Genomic DNA, 18,996 nt, shown 5'->3' with positions numbered 1-18,996 from the left:
GGTTCTAAAATGACCATCTTTTCCATTTTTTCCTTAGTCATGTTTCCTCTTCTCTAACTATTTCTCGTTCTTTACATCTTCTTTCTCTCGTCTTCTTTATATGTTTATCTTTCTTTACTTCTCTTAATGTAACCTAACCTCGACAGATCAGATCTGTCAAGGGATTAAGAAGACGAAGGTGAACATTCACCTTACCTTCTCGTCAAAGTATAACAAAACATACGCTCTGCCGCGATGAAGACTTTTTTTTTCTTTTTCGTTGCGGTTTATCATACTTTTGTGATGGTGTAAAGGTATGATCCTAGTGGTGCTCAGTCGAAAAGTGTTGGGAGCAGAAGAAAGGAAGAAGAGAAAAGGAACCATCTCTCGGTGAAGGGTCACTGACCATTTGGCAATGACCACTTACGACGAAAAAAGAGAGATAACATAAGGTAGTTTTGGAATGAAAGTTAAAAATGAAAAGAAAATATTGACGATTAAAGTTACTAATTTGGAAGCTAATCATGGGGCAAAATGTAATTAACCTCCCAAAAAATCTAGGGGGCTCCCCGGTTTTTCTTTTCTTCTTGAAGCCTAATATGTTTATAGATAGTCTTTAATTCCCTCTCTCTCTCTCTCTCTCTCTCTCTCCCTCCTTTGGGTCTATCTTCCTTCTTGTAGGTAGAGAAGGTCTAGGAATTTCATCTCATAGCTATCTATTTCAATAATTTCTCACTCGTATTCCCCACAAATCCTCTACCTACTATGGGTACGTCTTACTTCCGATCTCTCTCTTAAAACTTTGCTGCATTTTCTGATTAATCATGCATGTTCAAGCTGTATTTTGATGGAATCTGGTGTTTTTAGATGATCCAATGATCTGAGTTTCATTCTAATTAAGTATTCACTCTTCAATTTTTGGGTTGTTTATAAATTCTAAAATGGGTAGTGTATTAATGGGTTTTAGGTTTTCTGAACTGTTCAGAGTATTTGTTAGTTTATGAGCAAATGGCTACTATTTTTGTGACTTCAAACTGTTAAATCATATAGTTAGATCGAATTTTTTTCTTGCTCCATTGAGGTGTGGACTTTACCCTTTGTGGATCAACTGTAACTAGAACACCTCATGCAATCAATTTTTGATTTTGGCATTTGGGTATGAAGTTTTCAATTATTGATTGAAAATATTTATAAAGACTTAGAATCCAGAGTAGACATGGGGGGAGGGAATAATCCTACTGCATGCAAATTTTCTTAAATGAAGTTAAGTTTGTAGACTTGTATGGTAATTGTGGAGAGTTGTTTGAAGATATTAGAGCTAGTTCTAATGAACTAGCAAATGATTATGGAATAATTATTTGATCCCTAGAAGCAAGAGCACCAAATTTCTTACTAACGGGATTGCCTCGGATGTTACGGTTCCGTTATCAACTTGAGAGTCTCTCTCTCTCCCTCTTACATTTCCAAGTTGAATTGTGAAGATCCTATCATTTTTTCTGGTGTTTTATTTGATCTATTTATTAAAGTATACAATTTAAGCTTTTAGAAATGTTTTTGGGCTACTTTTAATATGATTCTCTTTTTCTTTCAGAACAAATGGATGAATGTTGCTCCACCCATCTAATTGACGGAGATGGTACATTTAATGTCAGTGGCCTTGAGCAATTCTCCAAGGCAGTTAAACTGGGTGACTGTGGACTTTCTTACGCTGTGGTTGCCATTATGGGTCCACAAAGTAGTGGTATGCACCTACCAATTTTGAAGTCTCTTACTGTTAGCACACAACAGTGGTGTTTCTTCCCTTATTCATCTCGTCGTTACTTTAGGGCAGTCATCTATTTATGCACTCAAATCTTAGCTGTCTGTTTTTATTTTGTATGCGTTGTATGTGAAGCTCTTGCCTTTAACCACACTCCTTTCGCCATTTCACAATTTAGAAATTAATCAGATGTTTCTGTAAGCATGTTGTCATATCTGCCAGTTAATATGGTTTTATATGTTTGGACTCCGTAGTTAGCTTTTTGGCCCAATTATATGTGGTTCAGTGTTCCATTATTTCCCTTCGTTTCTACAATTTACATATGTAATGGTAAAATGCATGTTCTCTTTTGTGAATTGGACAGGAAAGAGCACACTCTTGAATCATCTCTTTCACACCAACTTTAGAGAGATGGATGCTTTCAGAGGCAGGCGAGTTACAGAAACATTGATTCTAGACTATGTTTATTTTATTATTTTTCCTCAGGTTTACCACAATCACAGTTTTTATCTTCAGATCTCAAACTACTAAAGGTATTTGGTTGGCAAGATGTGCTGAAATCGAGCCTTGTACGCTTGTCATGGATTTGGAGGGTACTGATGGGAGAGAACGAGGAGAGGTGTCTTTGCGAAACTCTAATTATTAATTTTTCATCTGACTTTGATGTTTATTTTCCCCATTTTTCACCGCTCTACTTGACGCTGCTCTATTATTGACTTTATCGATGAACACCTAATTATCCATTTGCTAGTAAGATTGCCAGAATTTCGTAACATTTAAAATTCCACTTTTAACGGCTTGCCTTGTTAAGCCGTGAACTTTGCAATATTGACCAGTGACCGCCAAGCATCGCTTTGATTGAGTTTATTGTTGTATATTTGGGTACAACCATATAAATCAATTTGTATTAGTCCACATTGAAATATTCAATATATTTGTCTTAAAAATTGCTATGAAAATTATCACCTAGTTCTAACCCAAGAAACAAAAGTCTGAGAAGTATTAATTAGGTAGACTAAGAAGGGACGCAGAGAAAATGGACCGCGGAGCCGTATGAGGTAGGAAACTCTCAAGTGAAGTACTAAGGGGAGCAATTGACCCACCTATTTCGACTGAGGAGAATATGACATACGATATGGATATACGGAAGCTTCGCTCGACCAAGTTTCTGATGCAGCTTTGGCAGATCATAACAAAAACACAATACTTTGTTTTTCTTCGTTTTGATTGCGACACTTTTCCATGACATAATTGATTTCTAAGATACTAACTGCATATTGACTCACTGTAGCAATTAGAGGCACCACCAAAGTGTATCGTAAGCTTAACTTGAGCCGTAAGCAATTGCGAATTCACTTCATACCAAGCAGAGCCTTAAGGCCAATATAGTGAAAACTTATTAATTTTCCTTGTAATATGGCCACATATGACAATTTTCTCTTTTTCATTTGTTACTCTTCTTTATATTGATTTTTCAGTATTGAATTAAAAATTGAGCGTTGTACATATCCATCCTTGGATCCTTATGCATTCCTCCTAATTATTTTGCAGGATGATACTGCATTTGAGAAGCAGAGTGCACTTTTTGCTCTTGCAGTATCAGATATAGTCCTTATAAACATGTAAGCTCATTGATTTACCATTCCAAACTTCTTTTTGGTGTAGACTAGCTTTTATCTGTCTATGGTTTCCGTGTTTGAGATCTCAAACTTTATAATTCTTAGGTGGTGTCATGATATTGGTCGCGAGCAAGCTGCAAATAAGCCTCTCCTAAAGACTGTATTTCAGGTGCTTCTCGTGTACAGTTAGCGGTTACTTGTACCAGCAAGTAGTATTGTTTGAATTTCGATTTCATTCTTTTGGCTCTATTTCTGTAACAGGTTATGATGCGGCTATTTAGTCCTCGTAAAACTACTTTGCTGTTTGTCATACGTGACAAAACAAGGGTGACTTTCTGAACTTTTAAGGACCTACTTAGAATTTAATAATTTATTATTGAAGGATCTATTTCGTTTTTGATCTTTTTCAGTCCAATTGACACTGTTTGACCTTTTTATGCAGACTCCACTGGAAAATTTGGAACCAGTGTTGAGGGAAGATATCCAGAAGGTATGCAAGCTACTGATTCTCTTTCTAGTGCGGATTGATTATTCTTTGTGATAGCTTCGTTTATCTGACATTTCTTTTGCAGATATGGGATAATGTTCCTAAACCTCAAGCACACAAAGAAACCCCACTTAGTGAATTTTTCAATGTAAGACACTATGACCTAACTCCATAGTTGTTAGTTGTTAGTTGTGGTTTTGTGTTATTACTAATATCATTAAAATACTTAAGCTGCAAATTATCATGTGTGACTACTTAATATTCAGGTTGAGGTTACAGCTCTTTGTAGTTATGAGGAAAAGGAAGAGCATTTTAAGGAACAGGTATCCATTAAATAACAGGAGTTCAGGACTACTTTCTGTGAAATATTTCTTACGTGTACTACTCTCTGTGATTACGGGTTTCATCTAAAGTCTGGCTTTCGATCTTTATTTCCAATATGATAAGAAGTGGCCTTCAGGTTGCAGGTGATCTTCAACACTGCTGACTTAGTTGTTCTTTGTTTGTAATGAAGGTTGCTGCTTTAAGGCAGCGTTTCTACCACTCGATTGCTCCCGGTGGACTTGCTGGAGATCGACAGGGTGTAGTTCCTGCATCTGGGTTTTCATTTAGTGCAGAACAGATCTGGAGAGTTATTAAGGAGAACAAGGATCTTGATCTTCCTGCTCACAAGGTGATGACACGAGTAATCTCTCGTTTTGTACCTACTTCTAAAACGGGGTAAACCTAACCTCCATTATGCTCATTTCATCTTGTTTGGTAGGTTATGGTTGCTACTGTCCGTTGTGAGGAAATTGCAGATGAGAAGTTTGCTCATTTAGCAGAGAGTGAGGTACTTGGTGTTAGTCATCCATTGTTTCTCATTTCCCCTGGCCTAAACTAGTGTGATGGATCATGCTCTTCATTCACGCTGAATGATGTTAAAATCGCATAATTTACGATAACTTATCACTCAAGCAGCCAAGCACAGTGAGCCGTGATCCTGAGATTTCTGCTTATTTGTTTATTTTTAGTTTTACAGATTGATTGCTTCACTTGTTTTTCTTTAACACAGGGGTGGTGTCAGTTGGAAGAGGCTGTACAATCTGGTCCTGTTTCGGGATTTGGAAAGAAGCTTACTTCAATTCTTGATGAATGTCTAACAGGGTGAGTACTTCTTCGTTGCTGGACTGCTGAAATGAATACCGTAGGATCATTTCATCTAGTAATATGTAGGCTTTGTATGTGATACCTAATTATACGAGGTGTGATATAAGTTATACCACCATGTATCTCAATACAGCGTGGGCTCCTTGACCCAATAGCTTTAGACTCCTAAGCTGTATTCCTCCTCTAACCTTGCGAACTTCTCTCACTCCCCTTTTGCCCCTTTCGTTTAAGCTCCTTTATTTTACTTTCTATAGTTTGTTGTGGTGCTACTTCAAGTGTTTCTTCGTTTTACGCAGTTCCAAAACAAATTCAGAAACACTTTTGGAACTTCGTCATTAAGATGTTTTAACTTTTAATATTTAATAAATCATATTTAGACTCTCGCTACTTGGTTGCCACCTTTTTTACAAATATTGAATAATGTCTCTAGGGTTTCAGAGTGACAGTTCTATTTCAAAATTTTATGAGCATGTTGTTCTTATTGTAGGTATGATGTAGAAGCAATTTATTTTGATGAAGGTGTAAGGAATGCAAAGCGCCAACATCTCGAAGCTAAACTGCTGCAAGTATAGCCTTATTTTCTTTGAGATTTTAGTTTACATACTTAATTCTTTAATTCCATTCTTCACATAATAAAGCAGTAATTACTCAATTGCTGTAAATGGTTTTTGCTCATTTGAGGTAAAATGGAAGATACCATTTTTTTTCTAATCAAACTGAAGGGCTAAAGTAGCTAAGAAAAACCCAAAAGATTGTTTGACCTCTGGAAGCAATTTATTTTGATGAAGGTCTAGGGAATAGGGAATGCAAAGTGCCAACATCTCGAAGCAAAACTGCTGCAAGTATAGCCTTACTTTCTTTGAGATTTTAGTTATCATACTTAAATTACATGCTTCACATAATGAAGCAGTAATTACTCAATTGTTGTAAATGATTTTGCTCGTTGAGGGTAAAATGGAAGATACCATTTCTTTTTCTAATCAAACTGAAGGGCTAAACAAAAGATTAATAGTGAAGTTTTGGAACCAGCCATGATGTTGACAAATATATGCCTATATTTGTTAGTAATTGTCCTTATTACCATGCTAGTTCAACTATGTAATCAGTTAACATGTACTTCTGAAAATAGACGATATCGTCTATATTATTGATAATTTCTTCAATATCTCTATCTCTTTTGTTATTCTTTTTTTGTAATTGTTTTTCACTGGTATCACTTTCTTTCTGTTTTTACTTATTCTTCTTGATTCTTGTTGCACGTGTTCTGCTCGATCTTGTTAGCTAGTCCAACCTGCTTATCAGTCCATGTTGGGACATCTACGTTATAGAACCCTAGATAATTTCAAGGAAGTATTCGATAAGTCTGTGAGCGAAGGGGAGTCATTTGCAGTGGCTGCTTCTGATTGCACAAAATCTTTTATAGCTGTATTTGACGAAGGATGTGCAGGTATATCAAAATTCTTTTGTCTTCTACATTTTATGCATAAGAAATGAACCCAAATGTGACAAAGAGAAGTACGGGTAAACCAAATTTTCTATGTGTCAGAAGAAGGCGGGAAGGCAACATAGGGTTCTTCAAATAAATACTTGAGACGTCATATTCTGTTTTTTTATCCCAGACTGAAGGTTTTCTCTTACCCAGTGATATGATTCATTTCATGAGGTCATAGAGGTATAAATGTGCATTGTCAAACGTGAAAATTGAAAATATTAGATTTGCGCAAAACATGGACCCATTGTTTTGATCATGTAATCATTTTACATCATATCTTAATGATGCTGATTTCAGACAAAGAACACAGTATAATTGTATGACTCATTGACTCGTATGGCCTTTTGGACATTCCACGGAGTTTACGAATGTGAACTAGCGTATATTCTACTTTTCCTAAATAACTTGGTTGTTGAATTTTTGGAAAACTTTGGCGCTTCATTTTGTAGGTTGGTAGTTAAAGAGTGCTTTTGAAACCATTATTTTGGTCAAGTTTTTTTTATAGTATGCTGATACTAGAAAGGTGACAGATGCGGCTATTAAACAAGCAAACTGGGATGCATCCAAAGTCCGGGACAAGTTTTGCCGTGATATAGAAGCACATGTTGCCTCAGTTCGAGCTGCCAAGCTGTCCGAAATTACTGCTGAGTATGAGGTATTGAAATTACTGCTGAGTATGAGGTACCTTCTACGATAATTCTTCTGGAGGGGTTAGTTGTTTCTTTATGGCTATTGAGTTTCAGAATTGGTGTAAACATATTTATGGTTGTTGAGGTATTGCTGTTCTTAACACTGAGTTCGGTAAATGGTCATATAAGGTTATTGACATTCTTGCAGGGAAAACTGAACAAGGCATTAGCAGAACCTGTCGAAGTCCTTCTAGATGCTGCTAGCAGTGAAACATGGCCCTCCATAAGAAATCTTCTCCAGCGGGAGACGAAAACTGCCGTTTCTGGTTTCTCTGGTGCACTCTCCGGCTTTGACATCGATGACCAATCCCTGGATGAAATGGTCGAGAATTTAGAGAACTATGCAAGAAACGTCGTTGAAACAAAGGCAAAAGATGAAGCTGGAAGAGCCCTGATCCGGATGAAGGATAGGTATGTCCTCATAATATCTGTATAAATGTAATTTCTGCTGCATCGTGCTTCCAATTATAGGGATTAATATATATAAAAAATGGGCGCAGGTTTGCAACATTATTTAGCCGTGATTCTGATTCAATGCCAAGACTTTGGACCGGGAAAGAAGACATTCGGGCAATTACAAAAACTGCCCGCTCTGCAGTATGTCAGAAGCCACAACTCTATTATTGAATTTCATTTTCTTACTGCTTTTGGAAATTAAGAAGTATCTTGTTTATTTTCTTTTCAGTCCTTGAAGTTACTCTCTGTTATGTCTGTGATCCGGCTTGATGATGACGCTGATAACATTGAGAAAACTCTCTCTGTAGCTCTAGGGGATACCACCAATAGTAATTCTAACAAAAGCATCACACCATTTGATCCGCTGGCTTCAAGTACTTGGGAAGAGGTAACAACTTTTAGTTTTTCACTGGTCACTAAAAGCAATATGAAGTTGCTGAAACATGGCAACTGAGAGTAAAAATTTATTATTGTATCCTGCTACATGGCTTGTCCTGTTTATTTGAAAGTACATTTATGAAATAGTAAAAGGCGATGTCCTTTAGAAGGAAATTCAAATGCTAGTATCTGTATGATGAATTTCTGTTTACCTTGTCAACTATGTCGTAAGAAGCACAAGGCGACCTTAAATAGACTTCTTAAGTTTGAATTTTCAAGGAGATAATTGGGTTTAGACTTTTGTTGGATGATGAATTTCGACGAAGGAGATGGAGAGTCGAGCTCATTTCTTCTCCTTCCTGCTGGTTGAACTAGAGAGAGAAACAAACTAAAACTTTGTTTTACTATCCTGTTAGATGCTAAAGCCGGTTTCCTAGATCGTTATCGACGAGAGCAGTTATTAAGTTTAATATGTTTGTCATAGATCGAACCACATCTTTTTGTTATTACTAACTCCATTTCCTTAGACTCCTGAATTTGAAGTTTGGTGATTGCATCTTACATATTACTATCTCACGAAACCATGCTCCCTTTTTCCAACTTATTCCCGGTACTCTCATTGACTATCAGTTCACCCCTATTCACTACTCAAAAGCTTTATTTGCGTACTAATCCTTCTGGATATATATATATATATATATATATATATATATATATATATATATATATTCTGCAGTTATATTTCTATTTTGTTTTATAGACTAGAATCGGCACGATAGGACTTCATGGTTCAACTTATTTTTTCATATCCTCTATTTTGGAAGCAAATTAAATAGTATCTGGATGAAGGTGTTATGATGGTTTTCTTTACACTAGTGTATGCTTATATTTTTCTCCAGGTTTCCACTTCAAAAACTTTGATAACACCTGTCCAATGTAAATCACTGTGGAGGCAATTCAAGACAGAGACAGAGTACAGCGTTTCTCAGGCAATTGCTGCTCAGGTGTGCCCTCAGAGATGGCCTCGAGTGCCCTTTTTTGTTTTATTTGTTTCTTGCAATATCTATGATCATTCTTGGTCACATTAGGTAGTATCTATTCACACTTTTTTCTTGATACAAAGGTTGACTGGTTGTATCGATGAATGTACTCGTGTCTTCTGAGCCACTGACTCAGTTTCATCTTCATGAGTGAGTTTTGTTTACATCTAGTCAAGGGTGTTTCACGCAACAACTGTGCCTATACTAGACACGTGATCCACGGGAACGACCCTAGGCCCATTGAATAGCCTAGTTCCACATGGTATAAGTTATTTCCTTACGTGGGCCTGCCTTAGACCCACGATATTTCCCCACATGGCCACCTTATGTGTGAAGCCCATCAAAAGGCCTAACCAATATGTAAAACAAGGTGGTGCCCTACAAATTAGGTCTGGAAGGTCTTCCAATGCGATGCAAGACTAAATACGATCCACATGAACGAGCCTTCCGCTGAAATTAGTAGCTGACAAGATTCATTGTAAATTTACTGCTTTTTTCAGGAAGCAAATAAACGGAATAACAACTGGTTACCACCTCCATGGGCAATTCTTGCTCTAGTTGTCTTGGGATTCAATGAATTTATGACACTTCTAAGGTATTTTCTCATCACTATCTCAGTGCGCTGAGATTGTATTGTGTTGCAAAATTCCAAATGTTACCATTTCTCATACTGATCTTTATTTACTTTTCAAATAGGAACCCTTTATATCTTCTTGTTATCTTTGTTGCCTTTTTACTTTCCAAAGCTCTATGGGTCCAACTCGACATTTCCGCCGAGTTTCGCAATGGTGCTGTAAGTATCAAACCTTTTGAACACTTTGCAGTATCAACACTGATTATACACAATAGAGCATCTATTCTTTATCACAAGAACTTTCCAACTTGTCCAATTCTTACTATTTTCTCATATGCAGCTTCCAGGACTTCTTTCCTTGTCTACCAAGTTCCTTCCTACTGTCATGAACCTCCTCAAAAAACTAGCAGAGGAAGGCCAAAAGCCTACAGCACCTGGTCCTCAAAGAAACACTCCACTTGAATCAAGTTACGAGAATAACATGCATGGACAGAACGATTCTGCATCAAGTGAATTATCTAATATATCAGAGAATGGGGTTGAACACTCGAGCTCCTTACGGCAACGACAAGTCGAGATGAACTGAGCGGTGTTTACTTCTGGTGGTTGGTTTAAGGCCATGAAAGAAAAGAACGCCCATTTTTGTTGGGCTCTATAGTCGAGGGGTATACATACCTATTATGAAGTAAGTCTGGTGACTGCGATTATTATTGTGTTTCATCGTGTTCTCTTTGGGTCTACAAGCTTTGTGTGCGGGAGTCATGGTTCCATGGGTTTGTACCCTTCAAAATAGTTTTATGCTTTCTTTCCGTGATGTTGTTCACTCGAGGCTGATAGGAAAGTTAATTCACACTTCCTTAATCATATTGACATGGCATCTTAAACTCTTTATATAAGTCCAATTTTGTGCTCTTTTTTGTTTGCTAGGGTTTGCCTTCAGATCTTCAGGTCAAGCAAAAATGTTTGTAAGCTATGTTAATTTTTATCAGCGAAAATGGTCATTACTTGTTCATTATTACGATTTCTATTAGCGGTTTGAAGTTGTTATTGAATTATACCGATTTTATCGTTGTTTTGTATATCCTCTACCGAAGTTCTACTTGACTCGTCCCTGAGCATGTTACGAGATATACCATCATAGTCAGAGTTTGTTTCTCAACTAGCCAACCAGCTGTTGCTCTATCAGTCTCTGATAGATATGTTTTATCTCAAAAGTTTTGAACTCTAGATCTAAAGAATCTTTTTGATAATGTCCAGCATTGTTAGTGTAGATCATGGCGAAGCCTTTCTTGGGAGGTTTCCATCTGCACATTTTAGTTTTCCGATTTCCATAGATAGTTGAGAGCCCCAACCTTCAAGAGGGTTACTTGCATTATAGCCTAAGCTTAAAGCGTTGGCGCCATGCTTCTTTTCTTCTTTTTAGGTGGACTGCTACCATGTCTCCATCTCCAGACATGGTGATGGCGGATTCGGGTGTTTGAATGTTCTGAAGACTGTTGGATTCGCAATGACGAATATATGGGGTCACTGAGGTGACTTGCCCTTCCTCTAGCGCGAAAGTCATGATGTCGGGAACTGGTTTCCCAGAAACCGTCTTTGTTACCTTCAATTCGACCGCTCCTCCTTGACGTCGATGGCCAAATGAGATGATACCTGCAAAGACACTCTGACATCAAGTCAATTCAGTGTTGCAGGTTATATGTCAATGAGAATCCAAAGGTGAATCGCCGACTTAATGGAGGCCACATGGCAGGACCGTTAATAAAATCTTTCTGATCATAGTTAGTATGATCATATCTCTGGATATGGCAGGCAAATTTTTAACACTATCTGACCTTCCGCGTAACCGACATTTGTCTAAGGTATAGCGAAGATCGAGGTGTCGAGTTTACTTTTGCAGACCCCACGTTCCAAGACTTAGGTTGCAGAGCTGACTCGCATCCACCCTTTCGCCAGCCTTTAGGTCACGACAGAGATCAAGGTGACTTGTGCAAACCTCCCGTTTCAAAGTTCAAGTGACAGAGCTCTTTCGGGTCCACAATTCTGTCGGTTCTATCGAAATCTCGCTTGTGCGTATCCAGAGATCTGACACGTGCGCCCAAGTCAATCATTTCTTGACCAGGCTACTCAATATTTGGCTCAACACTGCCAACCATAACATATTCAAATCCTTTATAAGGCTTAGAGTGAGAATTACCTTATGATCACTGGTCATCTGGTTAGATGCTAAGCATTTGAGAATTTTGTGCCCTACTACACTCTTCAAGAACAACAAGGTTGCATTCTCCATGACAAGTTTGCTGATTTACTTCATTTTGAGAGTTATCATCTTCTTCAAAGTGAAGACCAACAAAATTCTAATGAACTGAATTTTTAGAAGGTGTGTATCTGAATCTACACTTGCTAGCTTTGTGTCCCCATTTATGACAGTTGCCACAAGGAATAGAGGTGAAGTCGAAGTTAACATTCTTTTCGTTATGTGCATCTTGTGAATTTATGACAGTTTGTTTCTGTTATGATTTGAGGTGTTTTGTTTATTGTTTTGGGTAGCAGTATTTGTTGTTTGTAATGAGTTGAAGGTTGAGATTTGTGTTGAAATCTATTTGAGACTTCTTTGACATAATAAGTCCCTTGTTCATCAAGTTCTTGGGATAAAAGCCATTGTCGATGATGGAGCAAGCAAAATTGAAGCTCCAGAAAAGTGATTGATCAGTTCTACTACCAATTGAGGCAACACATTGGTAAATTTTTATCCCTAAACATAATAGCACGATCACGATCATCTCTTTGTCTGTTACTTTATCTTTTACTGCAGTTAACAAATTAGACGAAGACTCGATCTGCCTTAGATATTCATTCATGGTAGCCTTTAGACGAGACTTTACAAAACTATCCTTCTTCCTCCTGAGCAATGAGGCAGGATTTACAACTTCATTGTCGTCTTCGGTAACCAGGGTCTTTAGTTGTTTGATAGTTCCAAGGAGATCATTACGAATTAAGATCATTTCGGCTTGATCTTTGCACAGAAGAAATTTCGACTCATCTAGCTTGTCTAATACGAATTTTTTTTATATGAAGTGTTGGTGAATGATTTTCAGAAAAAAAAAGATGAAGCTGAAATTTTTGCATGTGATGTTTCAGTAGACACTACGAATATCAATTATAATATAGAATAGCTAACCTAGATGTTCTGATACCATGTGAGAATTCGAATGGAGACTGACGAAGGAGAGAGACAGAGAGAGCAAGGTAAAGATTTCATGTATTGATCATCGAGGAGAACTCTCTATTTATAGAAGAAATAAACGGAGTTCCACAAAGACGAAAAGAGGGAAAAGATGAGTAAGAAAGTTTGTTATCTCTACAAGAAACCATGAACATAACTTTTATTTGTAATAAGAGAACCACACCAAGATAAATACATCCCAAAATGACAATGAGAGGATGAAAAAGAAAATAGAAATTACGACAACCCAATAATGGAAATACACTTCTCCGACCGCCTTCATCTCCATTCTTTTTCCCAATTATCTTCACAGGCAGAAGATATCGTGAAAATAAACGAAAAGAAAAAGGAAATTGTGAATTCTTGAATTGTGCTGAATCGTTTAGCAAGCAAACAAATGAAAACAAAAGAAAAGAATGAATCAAGCCCATATAGCAAGCAAAGACATAGAACCAGCACCAAGAAAAAGAGCAAAATAAGAAACAATTTGTAATCTTAAATTACATCTCATTCTCTTACTAAGAAAATCAGCTGCAATTAAATCAACCAAAGCCATATAAACAAGAATTCCAGCTGATATTGAATCCAATATTCCTTCAACTACTAATGCTCTTGGACTGTTTGGGTTGTATAGTGAAGCAATTCCGGCACCGATACCAATCCCTGCAGGTGTCGTTATAGCGAAAAAACACGCCATTATTATCGTCGAAACCTTCTTGAGTAGAGCTTGAGAAATGCAACCTCCTAAAGCAAAACCTTCAAAAAATTGATGGAAGGAGAGTGCTGCTATTAATGGCCTTATTGTACATGGACTATGTGATACTCCAAGTGCTAGCCCTATTAGTACTGAGTGTGATACAATCCCAAGTTCTAATATCTGCACATAAATTCATTCCAAATAAGAATCAGTCACATATAACAAAGATTAAAATTTACAAGTACTTCAAAACCTCGAACTTGTTCTTTCTGAATCTGACTCGTATAAACCTGACTTATTTTTACTTAACTTAGACCCTTGTTTCGGTTTGCGGCACAATCGTTATTTCACTAAATTTTAGACCGTGGTGTCTTAGTTTAGACTTATTTTTGTATAGTTTAAATATATCCAAAATATATATTCAACACAAATTAGAAAAATCTCACAATAACAAAAAATAAACTTTCTTAAATACGTCGCTTCCTTTTTTTGTTTGTTTGAGAAATCGACTATGATCTACGTTAGTCGTTACAATGCATTGATACATCATGAAGATGTCGCTTCCTTTATAAATGTGAAAAGGTAACAAAATCGGTTAACTGGGCAAAAACAACATGTTAGAAATACAAAACAATAAAGAGATGGTAAAGAAACAACTATAGTGAAGAGATGTCATTTGCAACAAAAAAGAAGAAGAAATTTCAACAAAAAAGAAAAACAAAAAAGAAGAAGAAGGGAGGCCAATTATTATACACATAAATAGAGAGCCTATAAATTATTGTGTATTTCAAATATATAATTGAGAAACATCAATTGCCACATAAAACCCACAATTATTTAGATTATTATGTGTGACTAGTTTTTCATGGAAACACGTTTCCCTCACTTATGTCCTCATTATTAGAGGGTTTGAGTTTGATTTGAATATGACCTATCAAAGACGTGAGGGCTTTTACTATTATACTAATAATAATAATGTAAAAACAAGACTTTGTAGAAGTAAGAAAAAAAGTTTTAATAATTTAGGATTGAGAAATGTTATTTCCCCATTTGGCGGCTGACGTCAGGGTGGGATCTTGCGTGGCCTGCCACGTGGGACCTAATCGCGTTCTCTTTCTTAATAAGTCTGGTAGATTTATGACTTTAGAGATAAGATAAACACAAAATTCTAAAGGAGGCCGGCCACATCTCGGTCAACCAAATCAGACCACATAGCGTTTTTGTTTAGGATTTACCTGTGAGACAACTACGTGCCTAGCACTTCCTTCGACCTCATCATCTTCGTCATCAGAAAACCCATGGGAGTGACCATGGCCGTGCTCTTCGCCCATTTGCTTCCCATGCATGCTGTTATGTCTATGTTGTGCCGCATGGGCATGAATCCCCACAATGTGCATCCCATCGTTCTCATCTCCCACCACCGAACCGCTTCTACTCACCGATTCAATCACCGAGTCACTAACGATTCCACTACCAACTCGTCTTTCCTCTTCTTTCTTCTCATAAAACTGAGTTCCAACAAAATCGGCTACCAGGGTTGCCAGTGCAGCCATCATTGCTACAAACCCAGAGAAAGGAAATTTCGACCATGGTGACTTAGGCAGACACGTGTCAGTAAGTGCTGACGTGCCACTAGGTAACATATGAACAAATCCAGTCGCGAGAATAACTCCTGCGGAAAATGCTTTCGCCGCGAAAAACAAATTACTATCGGTTCTTAAAAACCGACGGTCTTTTCCAATCAGAGGAATTGAAACTCCCGCGATTCCAGAAATTAGAATTGCTCCGAGTGCTATCATTTTTAAAGTGAAAGCAGCTGAATCGTCTCTACACTCAGTTGAGGTAACTCCTTCACAACTCTTTGTTGAAATGGAAGTTGTAATCAGCTGCCAAATGTTCTCTGTTTTTTTTTTTGTTTTTGCATAAAATAAAGAATACCCATGATTTAAAAACCCTAAATTACCAAAACCCATATATCAAAATTGAATTTTTATGAGGATTATACCTGAATTCATTTGAGCTACTGCTGCTTCAGTAAAGGGTTTGATGTAGATTAAAGAACCATTATCCTACAAAATAAAGTTAAATTAATTAAATTAAGTTTCTGGAATGGAATTGAGTTAGTAAATTAGAAATCTCTCTTCTTTTTGTTTCTATTTGTATCTAAAATTTAGAAAGAAATCCAAACCTCAATAGTAGACATGGCGGGAAACTTGGGATTGTCTAAGAAGGAGAGAAAATCAAAATTGTGTAAAGATAGAGAGATGGTAGTCGGAGTGGTGTTTGGATATTTATCCAAGAAGCAGTTTAAATGAAGAAGAGAGAGAAAGAAGAGAAGACTTTGTGAGTTTGAATTTTGAAGTTATAGGCTCTATTAAGAGAGAGAGAGAGAGAGAGGTGTGACCTGGGTGAAGGCTGAATCATGTCGACATTGTTTAACAAGTAGAAGAGAGAAGTAGGATGAGCGCGAAGATGTCAACATTTTGCTTTCATTTTCTTTCTCAATTGTTCATTACTTTATTTTATTTTTGTACTTCGAATTTGTTTATTTATTTTATTTTCCAATAAATTATACTTTCTCAAATCTCTCTATTATTACCCATTTTCCGTTGGCCTGATTTGACAAATTGTTTGGTTTGTATGTGAGCCAAACAAAATATTAGCGTGAGGCAATCATCAGTCTCAAAGCTAGTTCGACACAGTACGAAGTTTTGGCATGTATTAAGCTCATAGATTTGGTTATATTTGTAGTATTTGTTCTATTGAAAAAAAGTTACAACAAGTTTAAATTAGATTTTTTCAACAAAAAAAAAAGTTTAAATTAGATTTACCATGTAAAAGTTAAATATACGTTGGCAAATTAATAACACAATATTCCATGATTGAATATACTCCAGCATTTAAAAGATTGTTTTTACTGGGAATGGGACCAAAAGAGAACTTCTAATTCTTACCAAAAGAAAATGCTTATCACGTCTGTGACATAGTCAATTTATCTACAAAAAAAAAGAATAAATCTCTTCAAATTCTCAAACGAAGAAACTTGGTGCAAAATTCTATATAATCTGATTTTTGTCAAATTTTAATTTATTCAACTTAAATCGGCTTCACAAGTAGACAGTGTTTACAAAAAATGTCAAATCTTTTTAAATTTATTAAAAATTAATTGGACTTTGGAGAGTCTAACATTTCAAGAGTTTAATTATATTTTGAAATTGAGCCGAATAACTTTTACCCACCTAAACTTTTTATCTGTCTATATATTACCCACCACTTTTACCTCTTCTTACCATCAATCAACCTACCTCTTCTTTTTTGTTTAGTTCATCTCTACTAACATTATTAGAAACGAGGAATACTAAAATATCATCCAAAGTTGGCAGAGACTTGAATTTTGGATGATATTGTAGAGAGCTAATATTATCAACAATAGGGTAATAATTGGAGTACCATTGTACTTCGTGCATATGTTTATCTTAACCATGTCTAGATTAAAATATCTGTTGTTTCTGTTATATTGCTAGTATAATATAGGGGTGGGAATTATACCCGAGTGTCCGATACCCGTCATGGTAACCCGAGTCCGGCAAAGCCCGTGGGTACCCGCGCCCGAAGACGGGTACCACCCGCCCAGCCCGAAGGTTTTTCATGGGCGGGCTCGGGTGAAACTCTCTGCCCGACACCCCGCCCATACCCGAGCCCGACACATTCACCCGATGGGGTGCCTATAGATGCCCACCTTCTGGGTGTCCTTTATACTTCACTAACTATAGAGCCCAAGGGTAGTAAAACGTAATTTTACCCAATAGATTTAGGGTTTCGTTCAAGGTATATAAGCTACACCTTAAATCAACCTATTTTGTCTTTGGCAACTTGGGTAACAGAGAGAGATAGAGATTCCAACCCATATCTCTGCTCTTTCTCTCTCTTTCTTTAAACATTCTTCTTCTACTAACCTTTCTCCTATACCAGCCTTCTTCTACTAAATTTATGTAGTCAGTAACAGATCGCTGTAGTTTTGTCGCAGATCTGTTTAGATCAAGGTTGTTTATCTATTTTCTGTAGCAGATCTGTTTAGATTTGGTTGAATATGTATTTTATGTTGTTGATTTGTTTAGATATAGGTTGTATAAGTATCAATAGTAAAGATACTGATCTATATCAGTCGCGTTCATAGTTATTTGAGTATTTCATTCATGGTTGATTTTATAAATTTTGTTATCAATTTTTTTTTGTCTTGAAATTTTTTAATCAGCCCGATACCCGAACACCCGATGCCCGTTACACCCGGTGATTCTGACGGGCTTGGGCGGGCTTTGAGCAAGAGAAATATGTGAGATGCCCGCCCGAGTCCGCCCGAATAGCCACAAAGGGAAGCTACCCGAGCCCGACTCATAACTACCCGTGGGTGCCCATACCCGCCCGATTCCCACCCCTAGTATAATATATCATTGAAACCCAATAATTAGTATTAGTGCATGATTTTTAATCAACTCATGTTACGATTTTGACGCGTACATCCAGAAAAAATGTTGGTTGGAAACTTGAAAAATATTGTTTTGTTATTACATGTTTAGGGAAGCATGGATATAGGTTGTTAGTTTTTTGAGGTTTTAACTATATAGGTCTATCTTATAAAAAAAAAAGTTATATAAGTCAAAATAATATAGAAAATAAGTAAAAAAACAAAAGCGTTTCAAAATTATTATTCAAGTGAAGAAGTATACAAAGACTAAACTATTTTTTTTTTGTCATTTTGTATAACTAAATTCTTTTATTTTTCTTCAAACTTTAAATCTATGTAACTTTTGTTTCAAATGTCGGAATTCTATAAAAATTAGGGAGATTTTATAGGCAATGCCCAAACTTGTTATAGGCAATGCTAAAGGCAAGTCCTAATTTGGCTAGAGGCAATGTACGGATAGAAGGCAATGCCTTGGACATGTTTGACCTGACGACGTTGTTAGTCAAATGTTAAGTCAATAAACTTTGACTTAAGTCATCCCTCCCATTTCACAAGAAAAAATGATCGAGACTGTTCCAAAGAAACGGAGAGGGAGAAAGAACCATGTCTCCTCTTCGTTAATCTCTCCTACGGTTCTTCAAATTCGAATCTCTCTCCTTCTGTCAATCGACTAGTAGGGGTTTTACTTCACATTCAGCTTCTTCTTCTTCTTCAAATCCAGAAATCTATAGATTATCCATTAAACCCTAGAATTTGGGCAATCAAATTTCTGTAAAGTCTTGGTTCCAAAACTTCATTTCTTTGTGTGGGATTGCTTGGAGTCTTAATTGAAGCGTTTATAACGGTCATTTTAGTCCGAGAATTGAGGCAATTATTTGGAAGAAGAAAATCCTCAATTTTAAGGTAAAACCCTAAATCTCTTTTGTTTTTGCTCAATTGATCTTAAATTATGTGTATATATGCTTGTATGAGTCTAAAGATGATTT

At 36.6% G+C, this 18,996-nt stretch overlaps 2 protein-coding genes across 3 annotated transcripts; one reads left to right on the top strand and one right to left on the bottom strand.

The window, feature by feature from the left end:
- The first annotated feature begins 458 nt into the window (after nt 1-458).
- LOC147543704 (protein ROOT HAIR DEFECTIVE 3-like) lies at nt 459-10,634 on the top strand. 2 transcript variants are annotated; one of them, XM_086673244.1, is made up of 23 exons: nt 459-748; nt 1,571-1,720; nt 2,103-2,169; nt 2,255-2,357; nt 3,290-3,360; nt 3,463-3,526; nt 3,619-3,684; nt 3,800-3,847; nt 3,930-3,992; nt 4,111-4,167; nt 4,359-4,517; nt 4,608-4,676; nt 4,899-4,990; nt 5,481-5,559; nt 6,275-6,440; nt 7,016-7,140; nt 7,323-7,585; nt 7,675-7,771; nt 7,860-8,018; nt 8,908-9,012; nt 9,549-9,643; nt 9,745-9,841; nt 9,963-10,634. In XM_086673244.1, exons 1-23 carry the CDS (start codon nt 745-747, stop codon nt 10,206-10,208), a joined length of 2,445 nt encoding a protein of 814 aa, XP_086529370.1. In that variant the 5' UTR covers nt 459-744; the 3' UTR covers nt 10,209-10,634. The 2 variants fall into 2 exon arrangements, with proteins under 2 accessions (XP_086529370.1, XP_086529372.1); XM_086673246.1 differs by having other exon boundaries at nt 738-879.
- A 2,348-nt stretch (nt 10,635-12,982) lies between these two features.
- Nucleotides 12,983-16,048, bottom strand: LOC147543703 (zinc transporter 4, chloroplastic-like). Its single transcript, XM_086638349.1, has 4 exons — nt 15,734-16,048; nt 15,551-15,614; nt 14,781-15,445; nt 12,983-13,725 (listed from the first exon to the last, which is right to left on the bottom strand). Exons 1-4 carry the CDS (start codon nt 15,746-15,748, stop codon nt 13,270-13,272), a joined length of 1,200 nt encoding a protein of 399 aa, XP_086494475.1. The 5' UTR covers nt 15,749-16,048; the 3' UTR covers nt 12,983-13,269.
- Between the last annotated feature and the right edge of the window lie 2,948 nt (nt 16,049-18,996).

The sequence above is a fragment of the Eschscholzia californica genome, unplaced genomic scaffold (genome assembly GCF_041429995.1).
Source record: "Eschscholzia californica isolate CP2 unplaced genomic scaffold, dmEscCali1.0.p SCAF_4, whole genome shotgun sequence".
NCBI lineage: Eukaryota > Viridiplantae > Streptophyta > Magnoliopsida > Ranunculales > Papaveraceae > Eschscholzia > Eschscholzia californica.
Note: the sequence above shows the minus strand (reverse complement) of the source record. Positions and strands in the feature narration are given on the sequence as shown.

Bases quoted from the DNA above. Each gene is read 5' to 3' on its own strand.
- LOC147543704 (XM_086673244.1), top strand. The intron at 4,518-4,607 runs GTGATGACACGA...CTTGTTTGGTAG, and splicing joins TTGATCTTCCTGCTCACAAG to GTTATGGTTGCTACTGTCCG. The intron at 4,677-4,898 runs GTACTTGGTGTT...TCTTTAACACAG, and splicing joins CTCATTTAGCAGAGAGTGAG to GGGTGGTGTCAGTTGGAAGA.
- LOC147543703 (XM_086638349.1), bottom strand. The intron at 15,446-15,550 runs GTATAATCCTCA...AAAAAAAAACAG, and splicing joins AGTAGCTCAAATGAATTCAG to AGAACATTTGGCAGCTGATT. The intron at 13,726-14,780 runs GTAAATCCTAAA...ATTTATGTGCAG, and splicing joins GGCACGTAGTTGTCTCACAG to ATATTAGAACTTGGGATTGT.